We start from the raw sequence: 16,228 nt of genomic DNA, 5'->3' as shown, positions 1-16,228 counted from the left end.
GGATTGTTGCATCAGCCTCCTTTCTGATCTCCCATCCTCCTGTTTCTCTCCACTTCAGTCTATACTTCACTCTGCTGCCTGAATTATCTTTCTACAGAAACGCTCAAGGCATGTCACTCCCCTCCTCAAAACACTCCAGTGGTTGCCTATCAACCTTTGCATGAAGAAAAAACTCCTCACTTTTGGCTTCAGAGCTCTCCATCCCCTTGCCCCCTCCTCCCTCACCTCCCTTCTCTCCTTCTACAGCCCACCCCATACATTTCTCTCCTCTGCTGCTAACCTCCTACACTGGGCCTCGTTCTGGCCTGAACCATGTCCTACCTCTGCCCTGGAATGTCCTCCCTCCTCACAGCCACCAAACTAGCTCTCTTCCCCTCTTCAAAGCCCTACCTCCTCCAGGAGGTCTACTCATATTGAACCCTCCCTTCCCCTCTGCTTTTCCTCCTCTCCCTTTTGCCCCTACTCCCTCCCTCTGCTCTACCCCCTTCCCCTCCCCACAGCACTTGTGTATATTTGTATATATTTATTACTCTATTTTATTATTGATGTGTATATATCTATGATTCTATTTACCTATTTTGATGGAATTGTTGCCTGTCTACTTGTTTTGTTTTGTTGTCTGTCTCCCCATTTCTAGACTGTGAGCTCCCCGTTGTTGGGTAGGGATTGTCTCTATCTGCTGCCAAATTGTACTTTCCAAGCACTTAGTACAGTGCTCTGCCCACAGTAAGTGCCCAATATATACAACTGAATGAATGAATGAATGAATGAATGAATGAAATGAGTACTATTTAGGTAGGAAGGTCTCCAGTAGTGTTTGTTATTTCTACACTAAAATGCCACTGTGTAAAATCTCCTCTTTGTCTTAAAGCAATTCCTCCATAGGTAACCAGGGAAATTTGAGGCTCCATGGTGACTCTGCTCATGTTTTGGATGGACTCAACCAAGAAGTTGAAACTTGCTAGTCCTTTCCATTGGGGTGACCGTTATTCAGAGACAGATGGTGGGATTTCATTAAGCAAATGCTCCGTGGTAATTGAATTGCTACAAATGGAAAGTCAGGCATAATATACACAGTTCTGGGAAGTGTTTGTCTCTCTAGGATCCATTATTTAGAAACCAGCCTTAAAACAATGTCATTGTGCACATTAATGGCAACAGTTGCCCTCAACTCTGATGCTGTCTCATATTGCACGGAAACAAAATGTGCAGTTGTGACTACCCTATATCCAAAAAAGGAAGAAAAACCTAAAACTCTTTGGTCTCAAGCCTCTTATCCTGGTCTGGCTAATCATTCATAGTTGTCTTTCCTAGATTCAAAGATGGTGGAGAAGTCAGCCGACTTGGGTTCTAATCACGGCTCTGCTGGGTGTCAGTTGTGTAACCTTGGGCAAGTCACTTAACCTCTCTGTGCCAGAGTTACCTCACCTGTAAAACAGGGATTCAATACCTGTTCTCCCTCCCCGTTAGGCTGTAAGCGGACCTGAGCCTGATTTGATGATCTTTTATACCCAGCGCTTAGAACACTGGTTGATACTGAGTAAGCACCTAACAAATACCACAGTTATTATTATTATCATTATTATTACTATAATTATACCTATGAATGTGAGTAGCTGAAAAGGTCAATGTGGGACTGACATATATACCCCATATGCACACATTCATTCATTCAATCATATTTATTGAATGCTTACTGGTGCTGGTGCTGTCTTCATTTTGCCGCAGTGTCCCGATCTACTCAAAAAGAGCCTCACCTTCCTGATGGGAGTACTCAAGGCTGCAGTTGTCTCCCTCAACACTGAGACAGTAAACAGGCCGGGGGTTGTGGTGGTGGGTCTGGGAGAGGCAGTGGCAGCAGCTGTGTTGGGGTCTGAGTTGGGGCAGCCACTCGAAGGAAAGCCAAGCATCAAGGGGAAAGGACACCGACCTCCCTCTCCCACCACAAGCCCACCTCTTTCACACACCGGGCACCTGAAATCACATCAGGGGAACGAATGCCGAACCCGCCTCAGCCCTCTTTTCCCATGCCGGGGGACTGGAACTGAGCCACGGGATAAGCTCGTTGTGGGCAGGGAATGGTATCTGTTTATTGTTGCATCGTACTCTCCCAAGCGCTTAGTACATTGCTAGGCACACAGTAAGCGCTCAATAGATACAACTGAATGAATGAACAAGATGCCAACCGCCCCGGCCCCTGATCGCACCAACAGGAAGTTACCCACTCCTCCATGCAGCAGCGGCCTGAGCCCGCATCAGGAGGAAGTTACCCAAACCCACCCCACAACACACACAGACATGTATTTAAGACCACACCAAAGTTGGCTTTCTTATTGCTTCCCAGTGCCACTTCTGCACCATCCCACCCCTCTCTTTCCCATCCTTTGAAGCCCATATCGTTCACCTCTACCTCACATGCCAGTTACTAATCACGGTCATCTACCATTCCCAGGCCCTTCCTCCAACTTTCACAACCATTTTGCTTCCTTTCTCACATTCCTTCTCTATTCCTCCACCTCTCATTGATACTTGGGGTCTTTGATATCCATGTGGATCTTTCTGAAAACTCTTCCACTGCCCTCTCCCTACTACTCTTCAACTGCACTGTCCTCCTGACTCCTGCTCCACCCCACCTCACCCGTGGTCCAACTTGGACACACGCTTGATCTCACCATCTCTAGTCAAATTACAATCTCTATCCTCACTAACTCTGAAATCCCTATATCTGACCACACTCCTTCCCTGACTTCTCTCCCACACACCCACTCCCACAGATGTGTCCTGTTCCCTCACAGAGACCTCCAATCCTTTCACCCTCTCCAATTTTCTAGTCATCATGCTCCATTTAGTCTCCATACCAAAGCTACCTTCTTTTAACACACAAATTGACACCTTCAACACCACCTTCTCCACTAAACTCAACTCCCTCATTCCCCTGTCCCTCTGACAGTCTCATACCACTAATTCACAATCCTGGATCACCTCCACAGTACACATCCTCTGTGTCTGTACTCAAGCTGTGGTGTGCTGCTAGGGGAAATCCAGTCCTCAGGCCAACCTTCCCCTTGAAACATTATCCAACCATGGCTTCACTGACACTATCCCCTCCTGGTTCTCCTCCTAGCTCTCTGGTCACTCATTTTCAGTCTCTTTTGTGGGCCCCTCCTATATTTCCCAGCCCCTAACTGTGGGAGACCCTCAAGACCCAGATCTGGGTTTCCTCCTTTTCTCCATCTACACCCATTCCCTCGGAAAGTTCATTTGCTCCCATGACTTCAATTTTTCCCAAATCTACCTCTGCAGCCCTCACCACTCTCCTCTGCAGTCTTGCCTTTTCTTCTGTCCCACCAAAATGTCAAACTAAATATGTGGAGAACAGAAGTCTTCATCTTCCCATTTAAAACCTGTCCTCCCCAGGTGTATCCTATCACTGTAGACAATGTCACTAACCCCAAGCTGGTAAGCTTGACATTTTCCTCGACTCATCTCTCCCATTCAACCCACGTGCTCAAGCTGTCCCCAAATCCTGTCAGTTTTACCAACACATCTCTAAAATCTGCCCTTTCTTCTTCATCCAAACTGTTTCTAAGCTGATCAATCAGTCAATCAATCAGTGGTGTTTATTGAAAGCTTACTATGTGCAGAGTAGTGTACTAAGAGCACACATCTTCCCTACCCACAACAAGCTTAAATGTATCATATTCCTACATGACTACTGCATCAGACTCCTCATTGACCTCCCTTCCCTTTCTCCTGCCTCTCCCCATTCTTGTCCTTACTTCACTTTGCAACCTGGATCATTTTTTCTAAAAAAAACAGGCACAGTCCACATTTCCCCACTTCTCAGGGACCTACAGTGGTCGCTCATCCACCTCCACAACAAACAGAAATTCCTTATTGTTGTCTTTAAAGCACTCAATCAGCTCTCCCCCTCTTACCTTACCTCACTGATCACCAACTACAACCCAGCCCACACACTTTGCCCCTCTAACACCAACCTACTCACTGTACCTAGATCACATCTATATTTCCACCAATCCCTTGCCCAATTCCTGCCACTGGCCTGGAACTCCCTCCCACTTATTATTTGACAGACTATCACTCTCCCCCTTTCAAATCCTTAGTTAAATCATATCTCCTCTAAAAGGTCTTTCCCGACTAAACCCTCATTTCCTCTACTTCCTTCCCTCCTGCATCACCTATGCATTTAGAGCTATGTAATAATTATTAGATATTATGTTAGGTCATTGAATTAGATAATGATAATACTAATTCTGGTAGTTGTTAAGCTCTTACTATGTGGCAGGCACTATACTAAGCACTGGCACAGATAGAAGACAATCACACTGACCCTGTCACACAGAGAGCTCACATTCTTAATCCCCATTTTACAGATGCAGTAACTGAGGCCCAGAGAAATTAAGTGACTTGTCCAAGGTCACATAGCAGACATGTGGTGGAGCTGGGATTAGAACCCAGACCCTTCTGACTCCCAGGCCCATGATCTATTCACCAAGCCACTGAAGCAGTGTGACCTAGCGGAAAGAACAATGTGTCTGGAATGTGTTAATGCTTAGTACAGTGCCTGGCACATATTATGCACTAAACAAATACCATTAGAAAGCCAAGGAATAACTTAAATTTAACAAAACTGAAAATAATATTCATTTGAAGTAATCATAAATTAGGTATGAATAAGTAGGAGTTCTGGTTACATCATACACTTCCTGCTTCATTTTTCACAAGTGTGGTTCCATGCAAACGAACATTGTATTATAAGCTCATTATGGCAGGGAACTTGTCTGCCCACTACTTTGTGTTAATACTGATAGTGTACTCTCCCAAGTCCATACTACAGTGCTTTGTACACAGTAAGTGCTCAATAAATACCATTGATTGATTCCCATTGATTGATTCAAGAACTTCCTCAAGAACTTCTGATGGTTGGTCTTCAATCTCTACCTCAAACAGAAATTCCTCAGCACAGGCATTAAGGCACTCAATTAACTCTCTCCTCACTAATTCCCCTCACTCCTATTCCACTAAAATGCACCCCCCACACTCTGCTCCTCAAATAACAACCGATTTACTCTGCCTCAATCTCATCTCCCTTGTCACCAACCTCTTGTTTGTTCCCCTGTACATCTGGCAGACCACTACTTTGACTGTAGGCCCCTGTTGTATTATTGCATTCTCCCAGGTGCTTAGTACAGTGCCCTGCACACAGGAAACATTCAATAAATACCCTTGAATGATGGATTTCCCCTTCTTCAAATCCCTACTAAAATCGTATCTCTTCAAGAGAAGCTTTTCCTGATTAATTTCTCATCTCCCCACCTTATTTCTCTCCTACTGCATCATCTATGTACTTTTAAGCTCATGGTGGGCAGGGAATATGTCGGTTTATTGCTATATTGTACTTCCCCAAGTCCTTAGTACAGTGGTCTGCATACAGTAAACACTCAATAAATATGATTAAATGAAGAGTCCACACCCATTCGCGTATAGTTATTTCTTTCCACACATCTGCCAAAAAACTCCTATACATATCTTTAAATTTTTGTTACTTCCCCCTACCTATCATTTACTTTAATGCCTGTTGTCTCCCCTCCTTCCCTGCCCCCCACCATACACACACACACACACACACACACACACAATTTTTGTAAACTCTTTGAGGCCAGAGATTGTGTCAACTGATTATACTGTTCTCTCCCAAACACTCAGTATAGCGCTCTGCACACAATAAATACTCATCAATATCACTGATTGATCGATTGGACATGACTATCTGTAGACCTGGGGCTATATGAAGCAACTACCTAAGACAGAATCATTCTAGACATTTCCGGAAACTTCTCTCAATGTGAATCTCACATGTATGTTAGAGAAGCAGCGTGGCTCAGTGGAAATAGCCTGGGCTTTGGAGTCAGAGGTCATGAGTTCGAATCCCAGCTCTGCCCTTGTCAGCTGTGTGACTGTGGGCAAGTCACTTAACTTCTTTGTGCCTCAGTTGCCTCATCTGTAAAATGGGGATTAAGACTGTGAGCCCCACGTGGGACATCCTGATTCCCCTGTGTCTACCCCAGTGCTTAGAACAGTGCTGGGCACATAGTAAGCGCTTAACAAATACCAACATTATTATTATTATTATTATTATTACCTCACATGTCATGGGGTTGGCACATGGCCCTGGAACTGCCCCTAACAACTTCTGTGCAATAATGGCTCTTTATGGCAGAGTAGTAACACCCTCTAAATCCACAAAATTGCTAGCAAATGGGAAATTAGGTCCCATTCTACTAGTTACCTTCTACCTCTCCTCTTTTTTTAAAATGGTATTCGTTAAGCATTTACTATATGCCAGATACTGTTTGGAGTGTCAAAGTATATACAAGCTAATCAAGTTGGATACCGAACACATCCCCCTTGGGACTCACAGTCTTAATCTCCATTTTATAGATGAGGTAATTGAGGCAGCCCCTCTCAGGGTGGAACCTGGAGAGTTTCCAGTACAGTACCAGTCTTGGCTAGAGGAGGGAGAGTCAAGGAGAGGCCTGTCCATTCCATTCCTAGCTTGGGCAGTGGCTAGTGAGTGGAAGGCAATCCGCTACAAATCAAAACTCCCCTGTGCTGGGCAGCGGAGGGACGGGAGAGGGTCAAGGGCAGAGACTCAAGTTGACTGCACGGAAGGAGGAAATGGTCAACCACTTCTGGATTTTTACCAAGAAAACTGTATGGATCCACTACAAGAATGATTGCAGATGGAGAGAAGGGTGTTCTGGGAGAGATGTGTCCATGGTATTTCTATGGGTGGGAAACGATTCGACGGCATAAGACAAGACAGTTGAGGCAGTTCTTCTGACTCCCAGACCCATGCTTTTTTCACTAGGCCACACCATTTCTCCAGGCCACACTGCTTCTCCTCTGTCTCCGGTCCACTGATGAATTGCTCATGGTATTGATGAAGTGACTACTGTGTGCTGAGTAATGTGCTGAGGCCTTTACAAATAAACTGGTTCAGGTACAGCCCTGGTCCTGAGGATCACTACCCAATTAAGGGAGGGCAGAGGCATAGAAAAAGAAAAGTTCGTACACAACAGGAGCGTATGAGATGCACAGATTTTGGAATTTAAAACATTTCATAGCCGGAGGGTACAGGCTGCTGAAATACCCTCTTTGCCAGTGCATGAAAATCAACTATCAAAATCAAAATCAACCCTTACACGCAAGGGTTCATTGGCATGTAACTGAGAAGCAGCATGGCATAGTGGATAGAGCATGGGCCTAGGAGTCAGAAGGTCATGGGTTCTAAGCCAAGCTCTACCACTCGTCTGCTGTAGAACATTGGGCAGGTCACTTCACTTCTCTGGGCCTCATTTGCATCATCTATTGAGACTGTGAGCCCCACATGGGGCAGGGACTGTGTCCAACTCGATTTGCTTATAGCCACCTCAGTGCTTAGTACATTGCCTGGCACAGAGTCAGGACACCAAATTCCACAATTTATTATAGTGAGCATTTAGCAAATACCATCATCACCATCATCATCATCATCCCTGAGAAACAACATGGCTTAATGGACAGAGCATGGGCTCGGGAGTCAGAGGTCGTGGGTTCTAATCCTGGCTCCGCCACTTGTCAGCTGTGTGATTTGGTCAAGTCACTTCACTTCTCTGTGCCTCAGTTACCTCATTTGTAAAATGGAGATTAAGACAGTGAGCTCCACCTGGGACAACCTGATAGCCGTGCATCTCCCCCAATGCTTAGAACAGTGCTTGGCACATAGTAAGTGCTTAACAAATATTATTATTGTTACTATCATTACTAACAACAACAACAATAATCATATGTTGATATGTGGTGTTAACCTTGGATGGATTCCACTGTGCCCTGACCACAGGTTTGTATGCCTGGCCTCAAGTTATTTTGGATGGGATAGTGAAAGATGAATGTATTACCCGTTGTCTTCCCCTGCATATGCTCATTGAGGCAGAAGCACAAAAATTCAGAGATCAGTAGATAAAGCTTCCATTTTTCTCCATCAGGAAAAGAAGAGAGAGGGTAATAGGAGTAGGATGGTATTCCCGAGAGTTGTGATATTCTTGTAATTAAAGTTGTTCCTAAGAAATATTCCTCTCTGGCCCCTTGGCAGGTTTTAGAAATCACATCCCTTCTGGGCATGCCATGTGGACAAACAGGAAATAATGACATAAAGATGCATTACCCGAGCATATTATCCAAGCAGTGAAGCATCACACAGTACACAGTTCTGGCCATGCCCCCAGCATGCTACAGAGCCGGCTGGGATTTAAACATAATTAACTAAGAATAAATTGCCAGGGGGCCTGTTTGCCTGTCTATTTATTAGCAGTTTGCTTCATTATCAGAAGAAGGTGGAAAGAAAATGCTTTTTGCTTATTTTCTCTCTCCCCCAGGACGCGGGGGTGAAGGAAAGGGTTAGGTTCTCTCTGAGGAAAGAAGAGTCCTACTGTTCTAGGGGTAGTCCTAGTGGACCCCAAGCTAAGATTGGCAGGTTCCTTAGAGGAGCATGGTGATGAGAATCAGCATGGTCTAATGGCTAGAGTTAGAGCAGGGAGTCATAAGGCCTTGAGTTCTAATCTTGACTCTGCCGCTTGTCGGCTGTGTGATTTTGGACAAGTCATTTCACTTCTCTGGACCTAGGTTATCTCATTTATAAAATGTAGATTAAGACTGTGAGCCCCAGGTGGGGCATGGACTGAGTCCAAATTGATTATCTTCTATCTTCCCCATTGCTCAGTACGGTACCTGAGACATAGTAAGTGCTTAAAAAAATGCCATTTAAAAATTAATGAAAACAAAGGAAGAAGTAAAGAAGTCCCGGTGCAAAGATAAAATACATTCCCTTTAGGACTTTTAATATACCTGGAGTATCCCAATTTACAACAAATGATTCCCAAACTGATCCAGGCAAAGGCTACAGAATCGGCGGAAACCTTATCTTGACCCTGTTCCCTGTCCCTGCCTGCTTCTCAGCCCTTCTATAAGCCTCATCATGCCTTCATCAATTGATGATAATTACTCAGCATTTACTGTGTGCAGAACACTGAAATAAGGGCTTGAGTGAATACAATGGAACTATCAGGCTATGGTCACTGCCCTCAAGGAGACTATATTTCCAGATAAACTGGGACAGCACAAAATATTCCATTACTCTCCTATTGCTACTTGGCCTCCAGGTGGTAGAGCTAAGATCAGAAGCAGCATTGCACCTATCATTTCTTCCGTCACCCTATCCTGTCATCTCTCCTTTCGCAACATCGCTAATATTTGTCCTTTCCTCTCGTCCCAGATGATGATGATTGTGGGATTTCCTAAGCATTTACTATGTGCCAGGCACTGTACTAAATGCTGGGGTGGATACAAGAAAATCGGGTTGGACACGGTCCCTCTCCCACGTGGGGCTCAAAGTCTCCACCCCCATTTTACAGACGAGGTGTAATGGAGACCCAGGGCAGTAAAGGGACTTACCCAGGATCATCCAGAAGACAAATGGCTGAGCCTGGATTGGAGCCCACAACCTTCTGACTCCTCGGTCCAGGTTCTATCCACTACACTGTGCTGCTTCTCCAAACTGCTACCATGTTGATCCAAGCACTATCGTATCCCGCCGGGATTATGCATCCACCTCCGCGCTGACCTCCCAGCCTCCCGTCTAGCCCCACTCCATACTTCACTCTGCTGCCCAGGTCATTTTTCTACATCCCCATAAGCTTCTCCTCCAATTGATCTCAATTATAAAAGACTTACATCTCTAGGAGGGTCCCAGTGGCCTTTTGTGAGTTAGATACCCATGAGAGAAAACTCAAACGTTATCTATTGGACACCTTTCCTATCAAGCTACAGAAAGAAGCTAGACTAGACTAACTCTAGACTATAAGCTTCTTCTGGGCAGGAAACGTATAGACCAACTCTGTTATATTGTACTCTCCCAAGTGCTTAGTACAGTGCTCTGCACACAGTGAGTGCTCACTGAACATGACTGACTGATTGATGGATTGATTGATCATGGCTTTCCAGATGAAGAGGTCTGGATTCTAGTTCAAGTCAAGGAATGTACAATGGGGTTGTGCTATCGACCTTAAAAGTTTCTAAGGCACCCCTTTAGGTGTTTCTAAGAAGGACAGGCCCAATAGGAATTCCCGAAAATTAGCTGTCTAACTTAGCCGGCGAGATTATGTGGTTTATGGGGCTATGACTGAGTTGAGATCATTTGGGGCATCAAGGGGCCTATATATTAAAACCTACTCCTGCACTTGGCAATGTGTTACCCCCAAGCCTGCCTACTTGGTCATTACACTGTATGCTCAGGGGTGCCCCAGGGAAACAATGACTGGCAGGAATCAAAGAACTGGGTGGCACTGTACAGACCACTATCATCACAATCAATTCACTCCACAAGTCGCAGGATGAAGAGTTGCCCATCGTCATCTGAGAGATTCCATTTTATCCATTAATATGTTTTGAAGCAAAGACAGGCAGCACAGAGAAGACATTCGACAGACCTTAAAAATGAGTACACCCATTTACTAGCTAATTAACAATCATTCATTCATATTTACTGAGCACTTACTATGTGCAGACCCCTGTACTAAGCTCTTGGGAAAGACAAGGCAACAATAAACAGTGACATTCCCTGCCCATAATAAACGTATTGTCTAGAGGCAGGGAGACAGATAATGCAAATGAACAAAATTATATCGTGGCAGCAAGATTGCAGAGTTTGAACTGAACTTAGCTCTCTCTGGACCTGGAAAGGACAGTGGGTTTTTGTTTTTGCTTAGTTTGAAAACCTGAGGGACGAAAAGGGATTTTAGTTTGTAGTAGGAGAGGGATATTTTTAGATGGATTTAGAGAGTATGGGTTTTCCAGAATTAGAGAGGGTCTCCAATTATATTGGATGCTCAGTACGTACTTTAATGAATGAATGAATCAATCAATCAACTAATGGTAATTATTGAGAGCTTACTGTATGTGCAGATCAAAGTTCTAAATGGTCAAAGGAATGAATGAATCTAATCGGAGATGAAAACCAGGACCAAGTAATAGTAGGAATAGCATTTATGAAGGATACTCTACATAAAAAAAGCTCTGGGAACAAATATGTTTCTTTTCTGTGAAATTTTGTATAATGATTTCCATACAATAAAATGAACAATGCACAAATGGTACTACTGTGAAATAATTGGTGTGATTTGTTTTACCTTATATTGAGTGTGTCTTCCGATATCCCCTTCGTCTTCAAACAGGGTTGAAAAGAACAAAAGCTAAACAAAATGTGGAGAGAAAAAGGAAATGAAATATTTAATGTTATGATTTACACTGCCCTGAGAATCTCACATTTCATATTTGAATGCCAAAGTACCTAAATTAACAAGACCACTTTGTAATACTTTGTGACATAAAATGCTCTGAGCTTATATGCATTCTCTAGACAGTCCTGCACTAACTAAGCCTCCTCAGGCACAAGGGCTGGCTATATCAATCAGTCAATCGATGGTATTTATTGAGCACATTCTATGTGCACAGTACTATTTTAAAGACTTGGAAGAATACAATACCACATAGTTGGCAGACATGTTCACTGTCCACAGCGAGCTTACAGTCTAGATGTAGACAGATATTAATAGGAATGAATAATTTATAATACATAATTTAATGATATGTGCATAAGTGTGTCAGCGAAGCAGCATAGCCTAATGGATAGAGCACGGGTCTGGGAGCCAGAAGGACCTGGGTTCTAATCCCAGGTCTGTCACTTGTCTGCTGTGTGACTTTGGGCCAGTGACTTAACTTTTCTGTGCCTCAGTTACCTCATCTGTAAAATGGGGATTAAGACCATGAGCCTCATGTGAGATAGGGACTGTGTTCAACCTGAGTAGCCTGTATCCAACCCAGCGTTTAGAACAGTGCTTGACACGTAGTAAGTGCTTAATAAATACCTTCATCATTATTATTATAATGTGTTGTGGGATTGGGGGTGAGGTGAATATCAAATCTCCAAAAGTCACAGATCAAGTACATAGGGGTAAGGGCACAGAGCCTCAGGTAAAATAAGTGGTCACCTCAACTTGTAATGTGGTAACCCTATGAGGGACTATCTTTCCTCATGCACTACCTTGAAATTGGACACAGTTGGCTTTCCTGTATGTTGTGGTCACTTAGAGAAGCAGCGTGGCTCAGTGGAAAGAGCCCGGGTTTGGGAGTCAAAGGTCATGGGTTCAAATCCCAGCTCTGCCACTTGTCAGCTTTGTGACTGTGGGCAAGTCACTTCACTTCTCTGTGCCTCGGTTACCTCATCTGTAAAATGGGGATTAACTGTGAGCCTCACGTGGGACAGCCTGATTACCCTGTATCTACCCCAGCGCTTAGAACAGTGCTCTGCACATAGTAAGCAATTAACAAATACCAACATTATTATTATCTAACTGGATCCAGTAGTCATATAGTAAAATTGTCTTTTTTCACCCCCTGCAACCGCCCAGCCACACAGAACTTATGTTCATATCTGTCATTTATTTATTTATATTAATGCCCTCTCCCCCCATAGACTGCAAGCTCAATGTGGGCAGATAATGCATCTGTTCTATTCACAGTGGAAAGAGCCCGGGCTTGGGAGTCAGAGGTCATGGGTTCAAATTCCAGCTCTGCCACCTGTCAGCTATGTGACTGTGGGCAAGTCACTTAACTTCTCTGTGCCTCAGTTACCTCATCCGTAAAATGGGGATGAAGACTGTGAGCCTCATTTGGGACAAGCCGATTACCCTGCATCTACCCCAGCGCTTAGATCAGTGCTCTGCACACAGCAGGGGTTAACAAATACCAACATTATTATTATTGTTATTATTTATTGAGCACTTACTGTGTGCAAAGCACCACACTAAGTGCTTAGCACTCTTATAGTGTGGTCTCCCAAGCACTTAGTACAGTGCTCTGCACACAGTAAGTGCTCAATGAGTACAATTGACTGACTGATCAATAATAATAATAATAATTGTGGTATTTGTTAAGAACGAGTAGATACAAGCGAATTGGGTTGGACACAGTGCCTGTCCCATGTGGAGCTCACAGTCTCAATCCCCTTTTTTTTTTCAGATCAGGTATCTGAGGCACAGAGAAGTGAAGTCACTTTCCCATGGCCACACAGAAAATAATAATAATAATGGTATTTGTTAAGCACTTACTATGGACCAAGCACTGTTCTAAGCACTGGGGTAAATACAAGGTAATGACATTTTCCCACATGGGTCTCACAGTCTCAATCCCCATTTTAGAGATGAGGTAACTGAGGCACAGAGCAGTTAAGTGACTTGCCCAAGGACACGCAGCAGACAGGTGGCGAAACCGGGATTAGAACCCACAACCTCTGTCTGCCAAGCCTGCGCTCTTGCCACTAGGCCTTGCTGCTTCAATACTGTATAAAGCATGGTTTCCAGAAGTCCCTTTCTAGTCTACTGTCTGGAAACAAACACCTCCCCAACTTAAGTTCCCAGCTGCTATGACAGCACTTGTGAGCAACTGAGCAAAGATGCACTCACACCACCATATCCGTGGCACTTATGTACACTTTCTACATGGTGTCCCTCTTCGTGGGGTGGGCGAGTGCTCTTACAGCCCGTGATCCGGGCCAGTTATCCCATATTGACTTAGGAAAAGGTCAGTCCTGCTTCTAAGTAACCCTATAAAATAACTCCATAGTTTCTTTGGGGAAAGAAGTGGAAAATCGTGTCTATTTTGCACATTCATTTCACGTGAAAGAATTAACTGAAACATTTCAAGTAAGGATCTGGGATTGGAAAGCAAGTCTTCACTTAGTAGTCCTCTGGAACTAAATGCTAATGGCACTTGGTGGTTGGTTGGCAAGGAAATGGAATCAGAAAATCATGAATTATCTAGTCCCACCCTCCTGCTTTCACTCAAGATGGTCTTGAAGCAGGGCAGGGAGAGGAGAAAGGAGTGCCCTAGACTTCCCCCTTGGGAAAAAATGACAAATTTGTCATTTATAATATTTTAATTACTGTTATCATTAAATGTTACAAATATATATAGTATATGCTGAGGCAACCCATCTTAGCAAGAACCGTGTGCTTTGACCTGCTCAGTGTTCTGTAGAAATCCATCCGTCTTTAGAGGAAAAAAAAACTCGCTCAATCTATCAATCAATCATATTTATTGATCACATACTGTGTGCAGAGCGCTGTACTAAGTGCTTGGGAGAGTACAACATAACAGAGTTGGTAGGCACATTCTACAGCCGGGCTAGAGCTTACAGTCTAGAGAAGCAGCATGACTCAGTGGATAGAGCACAGGGCTGGGAGTCAAAAGGACCTGGGTTCTAATTCTGGCTCTGCCACTTGTCTGCTGTGTGACCTTGGGCAAATCACTTTTCACTTTGCTTCTCTGGGCCTCAGTTCCCTCATCTGTAAAATGGGGATTAAGAGTGCAAACCCCATGTGGGACGGAGACGGTGTCCAACCTGATTAACCTGTATCTACTCCAATGTTTAGAACAGTGCTAGGCACATAGTAAACACTTAACGAGTATCATAATTATAATTAGTGGAAAGCCAATTAAATCATCCCCTTCAGCCTACATAATGACTGGCTGGCATTGTGAGGAAAGTCTTGCTAAAGTCTAATGTCTTCCATGTGTCTAATTTGGGACAGTCTAAATCCATGCCCTCACTTTCTACTATTAGTGAAGATGGAAAATGGGAGTCAGACCTGGGTTCTAATCTCAATCTATACATGCATGCTTTAACTATGCCCTCTCCTTTGTCCGGCAAAACTATTTCTCCACCTTTATTGACAGCCGTGCCCATCGCCCATTTGCCGGTTGTTCCAGACATTTACCTCCCTCCTCAGACAGCCTGTCCCCACACCTTCTCCATCCCTTGCCTCCAGTGAGCTGGCCGCCTACTTCATTGAGAAAATTGAAATCCTCAGGCGTGAGCTCCCTAAAGTCTACCCTGCCCCTCCTCAGTCCCTTCCCCTTCCGCTCCCCTCATCTACATCTCCATCCTTCCCAGCAGTATCTCTAGAGGAGATCTCTTGCCTCCTCTAAAAAGCCACCCCCTTCACCTGCACATCCAACCTCATTCCTTTGCACCTTATCAAAACTCTTGCCCCTGCAAGCTTCTTTCCTCTTTAACTGCCATTTTCAACTGTTTGCTCTCCAATGGCTTCTTCCCCACTATCAAACAATGCCCATGTCTCCCCTATGCTAATAAAAACCCTCCCTTGATCCCACGGCTTCCTCCAGTTATCATCCCATTTCCTTCTTACTATTTCTCTCCAAACTTCAAGCAAGTTGTCTACACACGGTGCCTCAAATTCCTCTTCTCCATTTCTCTTCTGGTCCCCCTCCAATCTGGATTCCAACCCATTCACTCCACAGAAACTGCCCACTCAGAAGTCACCAATAAGCCCCTTCAGTTAGGCCAAATCAAACAGCCTTTACTCCATCCTAATCCTCCTCAACCTCTCTGCTGCTTTCAACACTGTGCACCACCCCCTTCTCCTGGAAACGTTATCCAACCTTGACTTCACTGAGTCTGTCCTCTCCTGGATCTCCTCTTACCTCTCTGGCTGTTTATTCTCAGTCTCCTCCATGGCCTTCTCCTCTGCCTCCCAGTGAACCCATTCACTCCCATGACCTCAACTACCATCCCTATGCGGACGATACCCAAATCGACATCTCCAGCCCTGATCTCGTTCCCTCTCTCCAGTCTCTCATCTCCTCCTGCCTTCAAGACATCTCTACTTGGATGTCCTCCCATCACCTCAAGCTTAACAGGTCCAAAACAGAGCTCCTTATCTTCCCACCCAAACCACAGTCTCCCCTGACTTTCCCATCACTGTAGACGGCACCACCATCCTTCCTGTCTCAGAAGCCTGTAACCTTGGTGTTATCCTTGACTCCTCTCTGTCATTCAACCGGCATATTCAATCCGTCACTAAATTCTGTTGATCCCATTTTCACGATATCACTAAAACCTGCCCTTTCCTTTCCAGCTAAACAGATACCACCTTAATAAAATCACTCATCCTATCCCACCTGGATTACTGCCTCAGCCTCCTTGCTGACCTCCCAGCCTCCTTTCTCTCCCTACTCCAGTCCATACTTAGGTCTGCTGCCCAGATTGTCTTTCTACAAAAACATTCAGGACTTGTCACGCTGCTCCTCA

The 16,228-nt window shown here is 44.5% G+C and overlaps 1 protein-coding gene across 3 annotated transcripts in view; it reads right to left on the bottom strand.

The window, feature by feature from the left end:
* Nucleotides 1–16,228, bottom strand: part of WDFY4 (WDFY family member 4) — a 404,782-nt gene that overhangs the window by 139,378 nt on the left and 249,176 nt on the right. For all 3 annotated transcript variants that reach the window (XM_029060697.2, XM_029060700.2, XM_029060698.2), the window contains exon 47: nucleotides 11,247–11,309. In XM_029060697.2, coding sequence (XP_028916530.1) covers nucleotides 11,247–11,309 — 63 coding nt within the window. The remainder of the gene's footprint in view (nucleotides 1–11,246; nucleotides 11,310–16,228) is intronic.

Source organism: Ornithorhynchus anatinus, chromosome 3 (assembly GCF_004115215.2).
Source record: "Ornithorhynchus anatinus isolate Pmale09 chromosome 3, mOrnAna1.pri.v4, whole genome shotgun sequence".
Taxonomy (NCBI): Eukaryota; Metazoa; Chordata; class Mammalia; order Monotremata; family Ornithorhynchidae; genus Ornithorhynchus; species Ornithorhynchus anatinus.
Note: the sequence above shows the minus strand (reverse complement) of the source record. Positions and strands in the feature narration are given on the sequence as shown.